This window comes from Podarcis gaigeae, assembly GCF_964106915.1.
Source record: "Podarcis gaigeae genome assembly, chromosome: 17".
Classification (NCBI taxonomy): Eukaryota; Metazoa; Chordata; class Lepidosauria; order Squamata; family Lacertidae; genus Podarcis; species Podarcis gaigeae.
This window is the reverse complement of record NC_139694.1, coordinates 37,013,268-37,034,082: the sequence shown is the minus strand read 5'-3', so window position 1 is coordinate 37,034,082 and position 20,815 is coordinate 37,013,268. Positions and strand designations below refer to the sequence as shown.

The following is a 20,815-nucleotide window of genomic DNA, read 5'->3' as shown; positions in this document are numbered from 1 at the left end:
ACTGAGAAGGCCTCTCTGCCCCACCAGTTTAAAGTGGTTCAGCTGTTGTGGCTTCCCTCCAAGGAACCCCGGGAAGCGTCCTCACATCTCCCAGGCTGCTTTCCTGCCCTTTGGGCTTCTAGAGGCAGGATCCTACTCTAACTTCCCTTTTGCCTTGGGGGTGCCACCACAGGCCAGCTTGGCAACATGGCACTTGGGCGGTTTGTGTATGTCCTAGCTGGGCTGGAGGGAGGCTTCTAGGGGCGGGGGAGGAGCTAGGTGGGTACAGCAAGTTGGAAAGAGGTTTGGGGAGGAATCCAGTATTACATAGACAGGTCTAGAACGTTTCACAACGTGCTAATATGTGGAGGAGGAATTCCAGACAAATCAGTGAGAAATGGAAAATGGGGGAGGCAACCAGAGGCAATGGTAGCTATGGCCAGGGCACACAAAAAAAATAACAATTCTGCACTGTGAAAGCTGAATTATGCAAGCGTGAATATTTAGATTGCATAATTTATTCTGTTTCTACTAACCAATAGCCTCCGCAAGGCACAGAAGTATCTGCCTTTTAAGTTTTTTTTTAGCAAGCACCATCCGCATGCTTTAAAGACGGTCTTCAAAACCCCAAGGGTAAGGAATTTGCTATTAAAAGAGAAATTATAATGTGTCACTCAGCCAAGACTTGCAATTTAACAAGCGATTGCAAGCGGGGAATTGGCTCTGTGACATTACAACCACCAACCAAGCAGTGCTGCTCGCGGCTGGCTTCTGCTATTTTAGCAATCAGCCCTGCAAAATGGAAGTATGTTTGGACAGAACGCACATGTGCCCCCTTGCTATGAAAAGGGCACGTCTATCTTCAGCCCGGGAGTCTGAAGCGGCTGCATTATGCAGCTCATACTAAAATTCTGCTCCTTTTCTGTACTTGTGCAGAACTGCAGAATACACACAGCTTTGGCTTCGGGGGGGGGGGGGAGGTCTGTTGGGGTGATGCTGGGGAAACAGGAGCAGGGAGACCAGAGAAGGGTCCTAATGTGGTGGTGGGAAGTGAGGGGAAGAAGGAGAGGTGGCTCCACCTGTTGCAAAGTTCTCGTTGCTCTTGTTGTTTGAGGACGATTCCCTGGGAGACTATGGGAGAGAAAGGGACTGGGCTGAGTGGTTCTGCTGGTCCGGCTGGGGGCTGGACACCCACCATTTATGTTCGACCCGTCCCACGAGGCAGAAGCAGGGCTCCCCCCGGGGGGAGTTGGTCACGCAGAGAGCCAGACTGGCCAGCGGCTGCCCTGTGGGGCGGAGACAGATGGAGACTTTGGGGGAGAGAGAGGAAGTGATAGGGAAGTTACAAGGTCAGCACAGACCGGGATTAGGGGATGGAGCCATCACAGACCAGGAAGGCAAAGCAGACCAGAAAAGGTTAAGGTGAGGTTGGCACAGATTAGGCAGGAAGTGGGGGGGGAGGGGGGTCAGACAACACCATGAGTGGGTCAGGGTGGTGTATGGTGGGTCAGACGGACGAAGGACGGCAGGGCAGGAAAGAAAAAAGAAGAGGAGAGAGGGGTGAATATTGCAGACCCAGAACCTGCCTCTCTGCAGAGAAAAGGCGGGGAGTTTTGAAAATCTGTTTTGTCCTTAGTGTTAGTATGTATACTTTTTATTGTTGTAAGCCCCTTTGGACAGACTTTGCTCAGAAAAGCAGCATATAAGCATATTTTTAAAGAAACTGGGAGAAGTCCATTACAAGGCCTATCATCCTGGGTTACGGCACCTCTCTTGAAACAGAGAAACTAATTGTGGTTTTCCTCCTCTCCCTTAAGGGTCAGGGGGAAATTTGCTGGTGGGGTGGGGAGCGTGCCAGACTATTTCCACCTGAAATTTCCACCTGGGCCATCCCATCTCCCCTGTGATCATTTCTCACGTGTTGCATTAACCGTGGGGTCGGCTTGAACCTATCTCTACTGTGGAGGAAGAGAGCGATGGGCAGAAAAGACCATGGACGTACCATAATCAGGAACGAACCCGTTGCCCCTCTTCAGCACCAGGCGTATCCGGCTCCCCCCGTTGCGGATGTGCTCCACAGCTTGAGCATGTGTCATTCCTGCTGTAGGCTCTCCGTTGATCTCTACCAGCTGGTCGCTCACCTGCCACGGTGTAAAACTCACCATCACTGCCAAGAGCTGGCTGGGGTTTTGCTTTGTTCTGGAGATTTCACAATGTGTTTCCACACATTGGATAGGCATGACAATAATGGGCCTTCTCGGTAGTGGCGCCTGTCCTGAGGAACGCCTTCCCATCAGATGTCAAGGAAATAAACAACTATCTGACTTTTAGAAGACATCTGAAGGCAGCCCTATAGCGGGAAATTTTTTATGTCTAATGTTTTACTATCTTCTATGTGCTGTAAGCCGCCCAGAGCGGCTGGGGAAACCCAGACAGATGGGTGGGGTATAATAATAATAATAATAATAATAATAATAATAATAATAATAATTGTAATGCTGAATGCAGAATATGCTGAATATAGAATATGCACAGCTCCACACAGAACACACACATATTGGTGCCCATTCAGGGGAACCTGATAATCTCATTTTGCAGCATTAAAGTAACACTTTTTGAGTGTTCAGAATGCTCCACATGCATTATTCTTGTGTATTCTTTTTAAAGCGTGTCTGGTAGGCCAATATAATTATCCCTGGTGGGGGGGGGGAATGTGTGTTGAGGATTAGTGTCTTGCTTAAGGGTACTTAGCAAGTTTGTGGGTGATGGTAACTGGGCACTACCTGATTCACAGATCTCATTTTTAGAGCAGAACCACATTTCTGTCATGTTCTGGGGTGAGGCTCTCCTAGTGGTTTCGCATTCAAGGAACCAGCCAGGTTCACACTTGCCTGCAGCACTGGGTGTTCCCAGACCGCATCACATACCTGAATCTTGCCACACTGCTGGGCTGGTCCACCCTCCATGAGGGCCAAGACATAGATGTCCATGTTATATTCACTTCCGCCTCTCAAACTGAAGCCAAAGCCGCTGGGTCCTCTTTGCAGCTCCACAGAATATTGGCCAGTCTCCTGAAGAGCAGAGAGCGAGAAGCCACAAAGGCAGGTATAAGGATTGCCCCGAGTTATTGTATCAGACTATGGGGTACAGCAAGGGCAGGGAAGCTGTGGCTCTTCCAGGTGTTGTTGGAGTCCATCAGCCCCAGCCAGCACAACAAATAGTCAGGGATGGTGGGAGCTGCAGCCAAGCAACATCTGCAGGGACACAGCTTCCCCATTACTGTAGTGAAGCAGTCTGTCTCCAACTGCGGCAGCCATGGGTGCTTTTGAGAGCTCACAAGTGCATGCGCCAAGTTACGGCTGACTTTGGGGGCTTATTGTGTGTTGGAAGGCCTGGTTGGGCCCTCCACCACTGTGGGGAGTCCCGACAGGGCTTTCCACCATCGCAGCCCAGTCCCCACATACTTTTGGGGGGAGCTGAGGTGTCCTCAGCCCCACAGAGTTGGCCCCTATGCTCACAAGGAGGGTTTGAGGGTGTTAATCATCCCACTTCTTGTAGCCTCCCCTCATCTGATACTCAAAGAGGAATACTGCCCTAGATCATGGCTGCTTCCACATGGGCAACAGGTGTGAATAGTTGCAAATTTCCCCAGTCCTTTTTCAAAGCTATCTAAAGCAGTGTTTCCCAACCTTTTTTGGGCAAAGGCACACTTGTTTCATGAAAAAAATCTCGAGGCACACCACCATTAGAAAATGTTTAAAAAATTAACTCTGTGCCTATATTGACTATATGCCGCTTGGGGCGGCAGCCTGTTGCCCGAAGCACAGGGAGCCCTACGGAGGGCTCCCTGTGCTTCGGGCGAGTGTCTGCAACCCTGCGCGCCCGGCAGGAGCTCCTGCCAGGCGCGCAAGGCTTGGGGCGGCAGCCTGTTGCCCGAAGCACAGGGAGCCCTACGGAGGGCTGCCCGTGCTTCGGGCGAGTGTCTGCAAGTCTTGCGCGCCCGGCAGGAGCTCCTGCCAGGCGCGCAAGGCTTGGGGCGGCAGCCTGTTGCCCGAAGCACAGGGAGCCCTACGGAGGGCTCCCCGTGCTTCGGGCGAGTGTCTGCAACCCTGCGCGCCCGGCAGGAGCTCCTGCCAGGCGGCAAGGCTTGGGGCGGCAGCCTGTTGCCCGAAGCACAGGGAGCCCTACGGAGGGCTCCCCGTGCTTCCGGCGAGTGTCTGCAACCCTGCGCGCCCGGCAGGAGCTCCTGCCAGGCGGCAAGGCTTGGGGCGGCAGCCTGTTGCCCGAAGCACAGGGAGCCCTACGGAGGGCTCCCCGTGCTTCGGGCGAGTGTCTGCAACCCTGCGTGCCCGGCAGGAGCTCCTGCCAGGCGCGCAAGGCTTGGGGTGGCAGCCTGTTGCCCGAAGCACAGGGAGCCCTACGGAGGGCTCCCCGTGCTTCGGGCGAGTGTCTGCAAGCCTTGCGCGCCCAGCAGGAGCTCCTGCCAGGCGCGCAAGGCTTGGGGCGGCAGCCTGTTGCCCGAAGCACAGGGAGCCCTACGGAGGGCTGCCGGTGCTTCGGGCGAGTGTCTGCAAGTCTTGCGCGCCCGGCAGGAGCTCCTGCCAGGCGCGCAAGGCTTGGGGCGGCAGCCTGTTGCCCGAAGCACAGGGAGCCCTACGGAGGGCTCCCCGTGCTTCGGTCGAGTGTCTGCAAGCCTTGCGCGCCGGGCAGGAGCTCCCGTCGGGCGCGCGAGGCTTGGGGCGGCAGCCTGTTGCTCTAAGCACATGGAGCCCGCCTCCCTCCCACGGCACACCAGGCAAAGTCTCGCGGCACACTAGTGTGCCGCGGAACACCGGTTGGGAAACACTGATCTAAAGGGCCTGTTCACACCTGAATGCAGGAGGTGATGGAAGGTGCCAGACTGTGGCAATAGGTTTGCAATGGTACATGCACACCTGCAAGTCACCAGTGTGAGGGGCCAATGCCAAGGCATCGCCATACCTTGTGGTGGCATTCCCACTTGGCTCAGAACTGAACCTGAATTATAGTGCAACCCAGCAACCTAATCCAAACAAGAATTTAGTGGCTCTTGAGTCATTATGTTAAAACGAAGCCATTTGCTCCTTTCTTCTACAGATTAGGATGCAGAGGTATCACAAGAGAAGCTTTCTCTTTCACAACCCAGATAGAAGGAAGTGAGGGGCAGGCGTCCTTTGTAAAGTATGACCCAGGATAAGGAACTGTGTCCAATTCTTGAAAGAGATGAGCTGACTACGGTTTAGGCTGGCACAACACCCAATCAGATCACTTCATCTCTCAACGTACTAGATCTTCTAGCTCATCTCTTTCCTGCCCATCATCCTGGAGGTAGAACAAAGCCATCGGGACAACCTGTAGCCATTCTCACCTCCCTTTAAAGCCCTCCAAGGTGGCTATTACTGCATTGTGTCGTAGCATAAATAAGTACCATATTTTTCGCCCTATAGAACACACTTTTTCCCCTCCAAAAATGAAGGGGAAATGTGTGTGCGTCCTATGGGGCGAATGCAGGCTTTCGCTGAAGCCTGGAGAGCGAGAGGGGTCGGTGCGCACTGACCCCTCTCGCTCTCCAGGCTTCAGGAAGCTATCCACAAGCCTTGGGGGCCCGGCGGGAGTTCCTGCTGGGCTCCCAAGGCTTGCGGATAGCAGCCTGTTCTGGGGGCTGGGGTCGGGGGAAGCTCGGGTGTCTGCAAGTCTTGCGCGCCCGGCAGGAGCTCCTGCCAGGCGCGCAAGGCTTGGGGCGGCAGCCTGTTGGAGGATTTTTTTTTCTTTATTCCCCCCCCCCAAAAAAAACTAGGTGCGCCCTATGGGCCAGTCCGCCCTATAGGGCGAAAAATACGGTACTTCTGTTTGTCTGACCTGCCCCATCTTTATTACATTAATTTGTGGTTATTATAACTACTGCCAGGAGGCACGCGCTCCTTGACTGAGCGACACCGTTTTTCTTCACAATAACCATAAGTCTGCCTTTCCCCTATGCAAAGTGAAGTCTGACTGGCTCCACCAATCCTGGATCTCTTACAGGCAGCAGCAGTGGAGCGGGCAAAGACAATGGAGCCCACAGGTCACTGTAGACACGAGAAACTGAGTGGCACACACAGGCCAGCAGGAAAGTAAGTGCAGAGCGCCAAGGGTGGAATCGGAAAAGGGTTGCAGGGCCAGTCCTTGCCTGGGGCATAGACCTGCCAGCCCTGACTCACCCTTCGCTCTAGCTCCATCTTCCCCCACTTCTGACCACCTTTCAAACCCAGCACCCAGAAGGCCCCTTCTCCATCCAGGGTCCCCAGCTACCCATTCCCAGGGTCTTCAATACCTGGGGCTGGGAGAGGCGGTAGGTGGGGCTCCGGGGACATTCGCCTACATCAATATCAGCTGTGTTCAAATCGCTGGAAACTCCTGGAAGTGAATCAAAAGAGTCAGCATGAGTCACCTTTTCTCCCCTTCCTTCCTTCCTTCCTTCCTTCCTTCCTTCCTTCCTTCCATCCCTCAACGCCTGCCCTTCCTCCCAGTGGCGTAGCGTGGGTTGTCAGCACCCGGGGCAAGGCAAGTAATTTGCATCCCTAACCCGTGGATTTGTGCCCCATAACCCGTGGATTTGCGCCCCATAACCCTAACCCCCAGATGTTGCGCTCGGTGCGGCCAGCCCCCCCTGCACCCCCACGCTACGCCACTGCTTCCTCCTCCCTCAGGCCTCCTTCTGCAATGCTCCCACCAACCCCCATTTTCTACCCTTGCTCACCTTTCCCAGGCTCCTTTGCTCCTTACTTTATGCCCCTCACCATCCCCTCCCCCAAATGCCCACTGCAATTGCTTACCCGCGTCCTTGCGGTTCCGGACCCTCATTCGCACCCGGCTCCCCGCCTGCCGGAAGATGCCCCCGACATCGCCGTGGGATAGCCGCGCTAAGAGCCCACCATCTTCCTGATGAGAGGGACCCTCTTCTGGATTGGGCAACAGGGAGCTGGCTGGGAGGAGAGAGAGCAGATGGATCAAAGCACAGCCTCCCACTCTTTGGCGCTGTGGGTTAAACCACAGAGCTTAAGACTTGCCGATCAGAAGGTTGGCAGTTCGAATCCCCGTGACAGAGTGAGCTCCCATTGTTTGGTCCCTGCTGCTGCCCACCTAGCAGTTCGAAAATACGTCAAAATGCAAGAAGATAAATAGGTACCGCTCCGGCAGGAAGGTAAACGACATTTCCATGTGCTGCTCTGGTTCGCCAGAAGCAGCTTAGTCATGCTGGCCACATGAGCTGTATGCCGGCTCCCTCAGCCAATAAAGTGAGATGAGCACCGCAACCCCAGAGTCGGCCACAACTGGACCTAATGGTCAGGGATCCCTTTACCTTTACCTTACTTGACTTTTTCAGACCTAGGAGACATGATGAGCCCCAAGGTCCATTTGGGGACTCATTCTTCAGCCACAGCGCTGCTGGTGTGGCTGTTACCAGGAAATTGGAAAGGGGGGGGGGTGAGAAACCTCCTCCCATGAACCTTGCCTCTCCACAGTACAAGGCAAAGACAAAGAGCCTCTGCTGCCCACTACCAAATGTAGAAATTCACAGATAAATGTATCTATGTACTGGTTCAGTGGGAAAACTTTAGAAATTCATCAGAAATCACATTGTTGTATCGATCTTCTCACTTCCAATGACATTTAGGACCCAGGGAAGTGATGTCTAAGGGGAGGTTAGTGAGCCCACCATAATCCCCACATCAGCAGGACCTTCCCAAGGAGTCATGGCAGATGATATCCTGCCATGATGAGTGTCAGACCATCTCAATCACAACCATCTCAATCACGATGCCTACCCACCCCGTAGTGGGATGAAGACCAGACAAGACAAAGGGGTGTATTTGACTTAACTCACATATGTGTGAAAGACTATATTTGAGTCTCAGGGGCATGCCTGGATCTCAGGTTCTACCTGAGGCCAAACCTTTTCTGTCACATATCTATGATGTCTTGAAGATGCATCCTGAGGGGTATTATGGGAAACTTTGGGAAACTTAAAATACGGATGTAACCATTGCGCAGGGCTTCTGGCTGCTTCATCTCTACGGTACTGGGAAGCCTTGTTGCAGCAATAAAGATCATGCCTACAGGCTGCTGTTTTGCTTCTATCTCCTGGCTGAGGTCTCTTGCTTGTGATATAAGTAAAAAAACCTGCTCCTTTTCCCTTATGGGGTACCCAAGAGCCCAAATAGAGTCCTTTTGTAGGTTCTCTCTTGGTAGGAGAAAGTAACAGAGACCAACCAGAGAATATTGAGAAGCAAAGCAGCTAGTAAGCCTGATCTTTATTGACTGTTGCAACAAGGTCTCCCATGAGGGAAAGGAGGAACCCAGAACAATGGCGCACAAGGCCTTATATATCCATTTTGAAATTCCCTGCCCTGGAGCTCAAGGCTACCCCCCCATACATCATACAGACATCACAGAAGGGGTGTAACCCAAGACCACCCCCCACAAACATCATACCTACATCACAGAAAAGACAGTCTACAACAGAAATTTGAATGTTGTTGTTTTTCCTGTCTGCCAGGTTATCTGATAATGCCTTATCTGGTTGCCTTTTCTGGGAGTTTGGCCATTCCTCTGAGATGGTAATTACTTAATTCCTGAGACAATGGGAAGGTTTTTTCCATTTCCTCCCCTCCTTGCAGAGAAACATTTGGTCAGTTTGGGAGTTAAGATGCTTTCAGTATTGTCTTCCTGTGCTGCTTCAGACATGTGGTTTATATATTTATATACGTGTTTGCTTGGTACATTTATGAACATTTAATATATATCTAACGACTAAACAACAACAACAAAGACCTTAAAATTCTTATAACACTTGTGACCCCCCCAACCTGAACCTGTGGGAGTCAAGGTTAGGCAATTATGGGGTGCGACAATGACTCCCTTATACAGGCCTGCTTTGGGTTAGGCTGCGAAGCAGCTGTGAGCGCTAAACCACCAGCTGAAGACACTGCAGCTATGACCCACCTGCCCCACGGATTATGGCCCCCACACCAGAATCTTCTGCCCGTGAAGTCACCTGAGTTGAGTACCAGACTGGGAGTTCGAGAGGGAACTCACTTAAGAAATTCATCAGATGCGCCAGAGACAGAGAAGTTTAAAGCGTTAAAATCGAGATGTGGAAAATATGGAAACAACAAGGAGAGGCAGGGCCGAGATTTGGAAATATGCTTCAAGGTCCAGACTATGGGAAGCCCCGAAAAATAAATAATTATAATTTGGAAGATAATTTGACCCTTTTTATTTTATTTTATTATTTTTATTGGATTATGAATTGATATGTTAATTGGATGTTTTTTATTGGAAAATTAATAAAAACGATTTAACAAAAGAAAAAGAAATTCATTAGAAGCAAGACAACTTATCCGATGGAACGGCCCCCAGTAACTGGTAGAAAGAGGCATCATGCAGGGGTGGGGAGGCAGAACACAGCTCCCATGACCAGTAGCCTTCAATAGCTCTCTCCTTCAAGAACCTGCCTATTTTAAAGACATTCCAGTTGGCCGTTGATGCCTATTGTGGCAGTGAGTTCCATGGTCTAGCATTGCACTGCGTCCGCCCAATAACATTGGTCTCGGTCTGCCAGGAAATTTTCTCACCCAAAGCTGCTAATCAGACATGCATTCTGAATCACCTCACTTGTCACTCGGAAATCTTCCCTTGCATCACCAAAGCTCACAAATCGTGCTTTTCTCACTCTAAATATCTTTGCATCCCCTTGAGCTTATGTGGAAGAAGATTCTCCCCAATCTGCCTGCTCTGGTCTCCACTGCCTTGTGACATGACCCAGATGCAATCGAACTCTCTGTTCTCCATCGAAACTGGCAGGAACAGGAGAGGGACTTGGCAGCTTCACTGATGCCTGAACACTTTTTTTTTCTTTTTAAAAAATCTGTGCAATACTGTGTGCACCAGCAAGGTTACGCATGCATGTCCTTGAAGGGTCAACCCCCCTTCCCGTCCTCCTGGGGCTGACAGCCACAACGGTGGCAGGGAAAGGGGTGGAAAGCAGGTGAGTGGCAAGGCTATTCCTCCAGTCTTGTCCAGTTCCTGGGAGAGCAGGCTGGGGGAAAGTGAACGAAATCAGGATAGCTGGAACACTATCTAGTTTATAGGGAGATAAAAGTTAAAATGTGTTTCAGGAACAAAAAAATATTATTTGTTTTCTTAAGTTGCCCACTCAGAGCAGACTAAAATGTATGTGCCATTCTTAAGTATAAAATGAATGTGGCTTAAAAAGCTGTGTTTTCCAAGGAACTACAGCAGGGGTAAGCAAACTTGACCTTGTGGGTGGCCGGACTGTATTTTGAAGGGGGGGAAAAGAACAAATTCCTATGCCCCACAAATAACCCAGAGGTGCATTTTAAATAAAAGCACACATTCTACTCATGTAAAAACATGCTGATTCCCGGAACATTCACGGGCCAGATTTAGAAGGCGATTGGGCCGGATCCGGCCCCTGGGCTTTAGTTTGCCTACCCGTGAACTACAGGATTGGTATGGACTGTGGCTCACATCATGAGTGTGGAGCTTCAAAAAAAGGCAGTGGGAGCACACAGGATGTGGAGTATGGGAAAAGGTGAACATACCTGTAGTTCTTCTCTCCCAAAAATACTGAAAACAAGAGCTGCCTTTGAAACAAAAACACAAGCATGTTCCAAAAATGCACTTCCCCTTTCCACATACCCTGCCCAGGGTGTTGTTCCAGTCAATGTTTACTTGCCAGAACCTGAAAATTTAACTCAGTGCTGGGGCTTTCTCACAAGCAGACACACTTATGTCATGGAATCATAGAACTGAAGAGTTGCAGAGTTGGAAGGGACCCTGACGGTCATCTAGACCAACCCCTGCAATACAGAAATCTCAGCTAAAGCCATTCATCCTCTTCTTAAAAGCCACCAAGGAAAGAGAGTCCATCATTTCCTGAGGGAGACAACTCCACTGTCAAACAGCTCTTACTATCAGAAAGATATGCCTGATAGATTTCCTTTCTTGTAACTCAAATCCATTGGTTTCGTGTCCTTAATTCACGTAAGTAAATGCACGTACACACACACACACCCTAAGACACAGTCACTCTCTCTCTTGTCTTCAGTACAAACTTCATACAACCTTTAAACACTAAAGGGATTCTCCAGGATGGTTCCGGCTGCTTTCTCATCCACACAACAGGTGATGCTGATGAACTTTGCCAAGAGAAAGTGGACGAGACCCAAGTTCACATCAAAGCCATGTTCTGCTGAACAATGTAGCTTTAATGATAGAAGTCAGAAATGCTATGGGCACCCTGCCCACAACTCCCCCCTCGGAAAAGCTTTCAGCCTCACCTGGCCTCTAGCATATCCTCCATTCTTAGGTGGGTTCACGTAACACCCTCACTGGCTCTTCAGCTTCACCTCCCCCCCCCAAAAAAAATTAGTTGACTTGCCTGAACTAGAAAGACCAAAGGGCTTTCGCAAGGCTAAAGTCGTGACTCCGGTTCGTTGCAGATAAACATCACCCACTTTGCAATGTGAACAATATGCAACCACCCCAACCTGCCCAATTACTTCCTCTCCCGCACAACAAACCACAACACCCCGGTCTCACCCTTATAAGTAGAGAGCCCCCTCCCCCCCCCCTTTGGCAAGACAGACTAAATCACTTTTAAGTATTCCTCCCTGCTGCGCACCCCGCCACACTTTCTACAAGGTAACACTTCCCTCCCGTCCTTCGACTACAAAGCAGAAAGCGGCGGCAGGAGTTAGGTATTTACGCTTGAAGTCCTGGATATGGCGCAGGAAGGTTTGGACTTGCTCAAACATTTTCAGGGTAGATGCAGGAGGGAAGCGGCCAGGTCCAGGGGCAGAGTGGGGAGTGGGTTAAAATCCACTGCCACCCTCCCACCCCAAGGCTGCGCCTGCTTTTCCAGCAGCCCTTCCCCACCCCTCTCCTCTGCCCCCTTCACAGGAATTCCTCCGCACAAGGATTTGCCTGATAAGCCAAGGGCTTTTGGGGGTGGGGGCGGAGTGGTTGAAGCTTAACCTGTTCAGAGCCACGAGGGACATTTTGTTCCCTGGGCGTACAATGAGAGTTCCTGGTTACGCCACTTACAACAGTTCCTGCTCCAGTTTCCCCAAGCGCAAGGCAGTGTGAGAGACAGGTGCTTCTTCAAAAGCAGCGGAAGCTGCCATTTCCCCATCAAGAACTGTGGAGGAGAGAACTCTGCCTTTATTCCACGCGGACAGGAGACAAAAATTTATGTCTACACTCTTGCATAAGCTTTTATATCAGTTTCTGGGAGTTGGGAGCAAGGAGCCTGACAATCGTTAGCTATCTGATCCCAGGACCCAAGAGCTGGAGTTCTCCGAGTTCCGCGGGGAAAAGGAATGGATGTCAAAATTAGTCCATCAAAGGGTTTTGTGGCACCTTAAAGACAAACAGGCTCATTTGTCAGGTGCACCCAAACACGCTGGAAAATGACACCAGTTTTAAAATCTGCAGCATATATGTGCCCAACGGGGATGGCAAACCAGGAGTTACACCCCCATGGTAAAAGGTAAAGGGACCCCTGACCATTAGGTCCAGTCTTGGCTGACTCTGGAGTTGCGTCGGTCAAATCAAATCAAATCAAATCAAAACTTTATTAGCAAAGCCAACAGGCCACAGCTATACAAGAATTAAAAATAGAAATAAGGATAGAAGGGAGAAAAGAACAAGCAAAAGGAGGTCCGTCAGATGAACAAGTCTGTCACTCAGATGGTGGCCCTCAATTTCATAGCTCTTTCGATGTACCTCGCGACCTTCTCTGTTATCTGACTATCCGTATCAGATAAGAGGAAATACAGTGTGATGTCTGGTGAACGGCCGGGGTTGGAGAGAATGAGTGGAGTAATAATCTCATTCCTTAGGTCTTTGTAAAGGGGGCAGGATAGGAAGACGTGGGACACTGTTTCCGTGTTACCATCTCCACATGGGCAGAGTCGTTTTTCAAATGGAGTCTTTTGGTAGCGACCTTCGAGTACGGCAGAAGGGAGAACATCCCATCTAGCCAATGTAAAGGCACGTCTATATTTTGGGATGGTTAACTTAAACAAATATGAAGCTGGAGAGTCAAAATGAGAAGGGGGAAAGTAGGTATACCATGGGCACAGTTTCTTTAAGATAGTCAGGTTGTTTTGCCGTTCAATGTCTTTCAGGCGCTGGCCTATTAGACTCTTTGCTTTAATGAGGCCCATTGATAGTAGGGACTGTGAATGCAGACCGCATGTAAGAAGTTTTTGATGCACAGTTTTGAACCACTTGCTTTTGTGGGGGTCTTGCATTACTAGAGGCAGTAGACCAGGTCATCTTGCTTTACTGGCTGAGGGAGCCGACGTTTGTCCGCAGACAGTTTTTCTGGATCATGTGGCCAGCATGACTAAGCCGCTTCTGGTGAACCATGCCGTTTACCTTCCCGCCGGAGCGGTACCTATTTATCTACTTGCATTTTGACGTGCTTTCAAACTGCTAGGTTGGCAGGAGGAGGGACCGAGCAACGGGAGCTCACCCCGTCGCGGGGATTCGAACCACCGACCTTCTGATAGGCTCTGTGGTTTAACCTACAGTGCCACCCGCCACCCACATGGACGCAGACATTAACAAGTTGTAGTTATATATTGGTGTCAATGTTGGCAAGTGAGAGATCACTTGCCACACTTTTGTTCAGGAGAAGCTTCATATTCTGCTTTTTGGGTGACTCTTTGCATTGTCCTATTTTGAATAAATTATGCAATAAATTTTAGTTTTCAGACCTTATCCATATGTTCACGTAAGCAGCTTCTTTATAGGAGTGCAGGAAGCCGCTGCCTCATACTGTGTCAGTATTGTCTACACTGATTGGCAGCAGCTCCAGAGTTTCAGACTTGGAGACGGCCAGGATTGACCCTGGCAGCTTCTACAGGTAGAACAAATTCTCTACCACTGAACTCTGACCCTTTCCTTTCTATAGGCATCATTAAAAGCCTAAATCCCTCCATAGCCCTGCTAGGCTTCCAATGTAATGTATGATGTAGTTTCAATGAGGGGCATGATCCTTAAATGCTCAGGAAGATCTAAAGCAGGCATAGGCAAACTCAGCCCTCCAGATGTTTTGGGACTACAACTCCCATCATCCCTAGCTAACAGGACTGGTGATCAGGGATGGTGGGAGTTGTAGTCCCAAAACATCTGGAGGGCCGAGTTTGCCTATGCCTGCTTTAGATCTTCCTGAGCATTTAAGGATCATGCCCCTCATCGAAACTACATCATACATTACATTGGAAGCCTAGCAGGGCTATGGAGGGATTTAGGCTTTTAATGCACAGGCTGTGTCTGCTGACCCACAAATCAAAGGGGAGCTTGGAAGTTTCCACTGAATAGGGATTCTATTCAGTGCACAGCAATCCATAGTTTTCAAGTTGCTGGGTGCCACCGTTTTCTGTTCAGCCTTTTACCATCGATCACTGTGCAATATCTTCTAGATGGGACCCTGTTATAACCCCCCTTTCTACCCAACTAGACTGATGGCAACGAGGAGAAGGCCCTTTGCAGCACAGACCGCTCTGAATGGCACTCCCTCCCAAAGACTTGCTGTGCTTTAACTTTCAGTCTGATTCAGAGGGGGGCAGCTTTTTATTTCAGCTGGCTTTCGAAGCAAGAGAGAGTGAGGATGGCTGATTTCAATTTGAGGTGATGCGGTTGGGCTGCTTTTAGGTTATTTAATTTTCTTTAGCATGCTGCCTTTAAGCAGCTGAATTTGACATGGGATTTTGCGATCTTGTGTTCTCCCATGTCTCTTGGCAGCGGCGGACCTCGGCGTCTCAAATTTCAATCGGCCTGACACCAACATCCGGTGCCCCCCTGGTCTTGCCTTCCGCTGGATGTCATAGCTGTGGTCCCCCAGCCCAGAAGCTCTGCAGCCGGTGCATCCAAACTGGCCACATTCCCCTACATTCGCCTTTGTTCTCGGCATGTTGTGAACCACCCTGAGGGATTGGTAGAACAACACAGTGGGCTTAAAACATAAAGATAAAAGAGCAAACGTGCTATTTTACTGATTCTGTATTAAAGTAATTACCGCATTTTTCACTCTATAAGACGCACCAGACCATAAGACGCACCTAGTTTTTGGAGGAGGAAAACAAGAAAAAAAATATTCTGAATCCCAGAAGCCAGAACAGCAAGAGGGATCGCTGTGCAGTGAAAGCAGCAATCCCTCTTGCTGTTCTGGCTTCTGGGATAGCTGCGCAGCCTGCATTCGCTCCATAAGACGCACGCACACTTCCCCTTACTTTTTAGGAGGGAAAAAGTGAGTCTTATAGAGCGAAAAATACGGCATTTAAATGAATAGCACATTAAAACATGTCATTCAGATATGCAGAACCCATTTGAAGCAGACTGAATGCAAAATTTGGAATGGGGAGGTAGTGGTAGGCGCAAACTATTCCTCAGTAGAGATAGGTCCATTACGGTGAATGGGGCCCCACCAACATGTGTATGCCCTCAGCAAGCCCCCACCTGCCTGCCTTCTTTCTTACAGTCACCCTAGAGAGTGGCTCTGCCGGTTTGCATCCTCCTTTTTAGGTGGAATCTACATACATATAGTGGGATGTGGGTGGTTAAACCAGAGAGCCTAGGACTTCCCAATCAGAAGGTCGGTGGTTCGAATCCCCGCGATGGGGTGAGCTTCCCGTTGCTCGGTCCCTGCTCCTGCCAACCTAGCAGTTTCAAAGCACGTGCAAGTAGATAAATAGGTACCGCTCTGGTGGGAAGGTAAACGGCGTTTCTGCGTGCTGCTCTTGTTCGCCAGAAGAGGCTTAGTCATGCTGGCTACATGACCCAGAAGCTGTATGCCGGCTCCCTCGGCCAATAAAGTGAGAACTGGACCTAATGGTCAGGGGTCCCTTTACCTTTTTTACACACATATAAAAACCATTCTGAAAATGCTTTTTTTCTAAAAGTGTTTTTTAAAAATACATTGAATTTTCTATAAGGCTCACCATCGCCATCTCGTGTCACATTGTATATTGCGCTTCAGACACACTTAAAGCGTTTTATTTGCAGCTGTATATCTGAGCCTTTAGTCTCAGTGTTGGCTTTGTGGAACTCAGTGGGGAAGAGGATGGGGCCAAAGCCAGAATGAGTTGGCTCTGCCTGGCTCCACCTACTGTTTGGGCTCCTCTCCTTCCACCCAACCAGTCCCAATGGGCACCTGTCACCACTGAACTTCCCTGCTGCAAGGGGGTGTGCCTTTTCCCACAGCCTCACCTGCTCTCACAGCTCCACTTCCATCTGTTGCTATGGCGATGCCACTGTTGCATCCATGGTCTTCTTTGGGGCCATCCACACCTCCTGTGGGCTCCCCAGCCCCTCCCGCTGGCCGGGGCCTCCTCAGCCTCTGGGAACAACGAGCAGGACACACAAGTACATCCCGGGGCTCGGGGCCCACAAAACTGGTCACAGCCAAAGTGTCAGCCGGGGGAGCACCCCAAGTGTTAGGAGTATCTCGGGAAACTCCTTTGTTGTGGCAAGAATCAGGCAAGAGGTGTTCTCGTCGGAAAGAGCAGTTTTCCTGGGGATGTCTCCGAGAATGATGACCTGTAGGGACAAGAAGGTAGGGTTGAGTAGGTCTGAATTGACACCAGACCCCATCACATACCACAGTGGTCTCTCTGGGGTTTGCAGTGCTTAGCAAGCCCTCACCTCAAACTTGTACAGAGGTACCTCTAGTTACAGACTCAATCCGCTCTGGGGTGCAGTTCACAGCCCGAAAAGTCCACAACTAGAGCACCGCTTCTGCGCATGCGTGCAGTGCGATAGAGTGCTGCTGTGCACGCACAAGGCGCGCAGAGCACTTCTGCACATGTGTGAGATGTGCAGAGCGCTTCTGCGCATGCGGTGAAACCCTGAAGTATACACTTCCGGGTTTGCCGTGTTCGTATCCTGAAAAAATGCAACCAGAGACTGACGTAACGAGAGGTACAACTGTATATCCACTTCTAGCTATCAGAATCACATCCTAGTTCTGATAATTCACATTTGTTTCAGTTACAGGTGTTTTGTGTGTGTAACTGCTCTGTCCATTTGGCAAACTGCTAGGAAAAAACAGGTCGTGGCTTTCAACAATGCAGCTAAGCATGACATTCATTTTGTAAGAGGTAGCGTCTTTCTGTTGCAGCTGAAATGAATTTGCACCTCTAAAATTATCCTGTGTGAATTTTGACAGACAATAGTTCCTTGATTACATTTATAGCCTACGTTTCTTCAATTAAGGTGGGATCTATATGGATCCCAAGTGGTCTGCCATCCACGTACTGACTGTGGATCTGCAGGCAAATCACAGATTGCATGGTGGCTAAACAGTCACACACAAGGGACTCTAGGATGTTTAAGGATTGTTGCCTGCCTGACTGCATGTGTTGAATCCTGACAAGACTTTTGATGTGAGTAAACCTTGTATTTTTCTTGTTTACTAAATGGTCTGAGAGTGATTTCTTTCTTAACAGGGAAACATAAAACAGGAAAAAAATAATCCAAGCTTGCCTGTTGCATCCTTGGATATCACAATTGTTCTAGAAGGTTATGCAACCTTGTCCTAATAGCTTCTAGAGATAAGCTGTGCACGGATAGTGATTTTAACTCTGCTAAAATAGATATTTGCATGCTCACAAAAATGAAAAAAGGAAGGGTAGTTATTAAATAGAATATCCTACTCATCTAAATCCATCTAACAGTGACCAGACCCAGGCTTGCCTCAGCAAAGTTTATGACTTCATGCCTGTTCAGATCACAGCCCTCTGCATGTGTGCACGTTCACGGAATATTTGATATTCCACATTAGCGTTCATCATCCAGTGATCTTTTCAGTAGCTGTCAGACTTACAGTATCCGTCAGTATTTGGCAGCTGACATGCAGGAAGAGACAGCGCTTTGACAGTATCTTACATGTACCAATCAATATCTGACAGTATTTAACAGTTGGTGTGCAGTGGCATTTAATACATTTTGTACTAAAATAATTCATTTATTTACCCAAGCATGGGGAAAAAATCCCATCCTTCAGTAGGTTAAAAAAACACATACACGCTAAGCAAAACAGTTAAATTGCAAATGTTGATGTAACAAATTGAGTTTGAAAATCAAATGTTGATTGGGGGGAGGGAATCAGATGTTGAAGTCAGCATTTTTAGATTTGTTGAACTTCAGTTAAGAAAAAAAAAAATTGCACTGTTTTCTGTATAATCAGATGATGGTGGTGGTTTTTGGTTTTTTTGCCCAGCAAATTCTCATTGGTCTCACTGCACATCTTTCTTTCAAGATGCTACTTTGGGGCTGTCTCATTTCCTGAGCATTTACTACTTTTTACCTGGGAAAATGTGAGCCGTCTTCAGAAATCACTATTGGTTGTGATTGCGATTAGTGCATGGAATGAGATGGTGCAAGTGCCACAGGCAAGCTGTTTATTTATTTCCCACATCTATACCCCACCTTTCCCACAAGCCTGTGAGGTCAACGCTCACAATCAAATTAAGATGGCTTACAATCAAATATTGGATCTGATCTCTGCTGCATGTATACACAAATAAAGCATTTTTATAGCACTTACAGAGAGAATATCTCTGCAAGCATTACAACAAGCTGGTACTGTATTGTTATCCCTATGCTAAGATGGTGTTTGAGGCTAAGGGCCTCATACTTTCCAAACCACAGACTGCAAGTGCAGGATTTACATGGCGGCTTTTTGCTATAAATACGCTAAACACGAATCACAATAGATGTGCCTACTTAAACACTCCAGTAACAAATCCTTAACAGACCAAATCCTGGACATTATATTGCAACATAAACCAAGCGCATTTTGGCACAAAGGTCTTCATCAATGGCCAAATATGATATCAAAACAAAAAACTAAACATAGCAAATCTATAAAATAAAATAAAAAATTCATTAAATCAGCACTTCAATAATAATAATAATAATAATAATAATAATAATAATAATAATAATACTACCACATACCTAACCACCTGCCCTGCCCCATCCCGATGGGCTTATGGCTTGTGTTGAAAAATAGGGTACACAGGATTTGGCCTAAGAAGGATTTATGACTGGAATGTTTGTATATGCGATCCCTCTTTACTGTAAGAAAGCATTCTGATTCCCCCCTTCACTCAGTGTATAAAAGTTTGGGGTTCTTTTTTTTGTTAAAGATCATTTGGTTGTTTGTAGGGCAAGCTCAACCATTTGATGGAGTGAGGTGAACGTCTCAGGAAGTACATTTCATGAGAATTTAACATTGCGTTCTTCTGATCGTTCAGTCAGTGCAATTGTTTCAGCTTGCAAATGAAACCATCTCCACTCATTATCTCCTAATGTATTATAATTGCATTTTTATCTTTAACTTAGCTTGCCTTGGGTATTATACACTTTGACTTGGAGGGGTGGGGGGGTGCAATGGGAAGAGCGCTATTTGCTGCTATGCTTTGGGCAGCAACATGTTTTGGGTCAGCCCTGGTTTTTCACACTTAAACAACCGTATACCTGCTTGAGAGTCCTGAGTAACAGGTCTTTCAACCCAGTGCATCTGCCATGAATTTGCTACTGGGGGAGGGGAGAGAGGAGATAATACTGTGGCACTCACATCCTCCAACATTACTCTGATAGAAATCGGGACGTCCCATTCCATAATGATAATTTTACTATTTTACTATTTATACCCCACACATTATAATGAAATGATTTTAGAATGTTGTACTATTTTATTGTTGTTAGCCGCCCTGAGCCCGGCTTTGGCTGGGGAAGGCGGGATATAAATACAATTAATTATTATTTATTATTATTAATAATTTATTATTTATACCCTGCCCATCTGGCTGGGTTTCCCCAGCCACTCTGGGCGGCTGCCAACAAAACACTAAAATACAGTAACCTATTAAACATTAAAAGCTTCCCTAAACAGGGCTGGCTTCAGATGTCTTCTAAAAGTTTGGTAGTTATTTTTCTCTTTGACATCTGCTGGGAGGGCGTTCCACAGGGCGGATGCCCCTACCGAGAAGACCCTCTGCCTGGTTCCCTGTAGCTTTGCTTCTCGCAATGAGGGAACCGCCAGAAGGCCCTTGGAGCTGGACCTCAGTGTCCGGGCAGAATAATGGAGATGGAGATGCTCCTTCAGGTATAATAATAATAATAATAATTTATTACTTGTACCCCGCCCATCTGGCTGGGTTTCCCCAGCCACTCTGGGCGGCTTCCATAGAAACCAGAAAACACTAAAATATCATACATTAAAAACTTCCCTGAACAGGGCTGCCTTAAGATGTCTTCTGAATGTCAGGTAGTTGTTTATCGTTTTGACATCTGATGGGAGGGCGTTCCACAGGGCGGGCGCCACTACCGAAAAGGCCCTCTGCCTGGTTCCCTGTAGCTTTGCTTCTCGCAATGAGGGAACCGCCAGAAGGCCCTCGGCGCTGGACCTCAGCGTCCGGGCAGAACGATGGGGGTGGAGACGCTCCTTCAGGTATACTGGGCCGAGGCCGTTTAGGGCTTTAAAGGTCAACACCAACACTTTGAATTGTGCTCGGAAACGTACTGGGAGCCAATGCAGGTCTTTCAAGACCAGTGTTATGTGGTCTCGGCGGCCGCCCCCGAGACCAGTATACTGGACTGAGGCTATTTAGGGCTTTAAAGGTCAGCACGAAGACTTTGAATTGTGCTCGGAAACGTATTGGGAGCCAGTGTAGGTCTTTCAAGACCGGTGTTATATGATCTTGGCGGCCGCTCCCAGTCACCAGTCTAGCTGCCG

The 20,815-nt window shown here is 48.6% G+C and overlaps 1 protein-coding gene and 1 long non-coding RNA gene across 6 annotated transcripts in view; one reads left to right on the top strand and one right to left on the bottom strand.

Moving 5' to 3' along the window:
- The window catches only part of LOC310835343, a 233,228-nt gene that overhangs the window by 169,010 nt on the left and 43,403 nt on the right, over window positions 1–20,815 (top strand). The gene's annotated exons all lie outside the window — the stretch shown is intronic.
- MAGIX (MAGI family member, X-linked) overlaps window positions 1–20,815 on the bottom strand; it is a 35,173-nt gene that overhangs the window by 5,135 nt on the left and 9,223 nt on the right. For 3 of the 4 annotated variants that reach the window (XM_083718958.1, XM_083718961.1, XM_083718959.1), the window contains 5 exons: window positions 16,282–16,611; window positions 6,813–6,962; window positions 6,311–6,393; window positions 2,907–3,050; window positions 1,982–2,120 (listed from right to left, as the gene is read on the bottom strand). In XM_083718958.1, the coding sequence (XP_083575084.1) occupies window positions 1,982–2,120; window positions 2,907–3,050; window positions 6,311–6,393; window positions 6,813–6,962; window positions 16,282–16,611 (846 nt within the window). Of the gene's footprint in view, window positions 1–1,174; window positions 1,290–1,981; window positions 2,121–2,906; window positions 3,051–6,310; window positions 6,394–6,812; window positions 6,963–16,281; window positions 16,612–20,815 lie in introns of all 4 variants that reach the window. The other variant, XM_083718960.1, reaches the window with a different exon arrangement.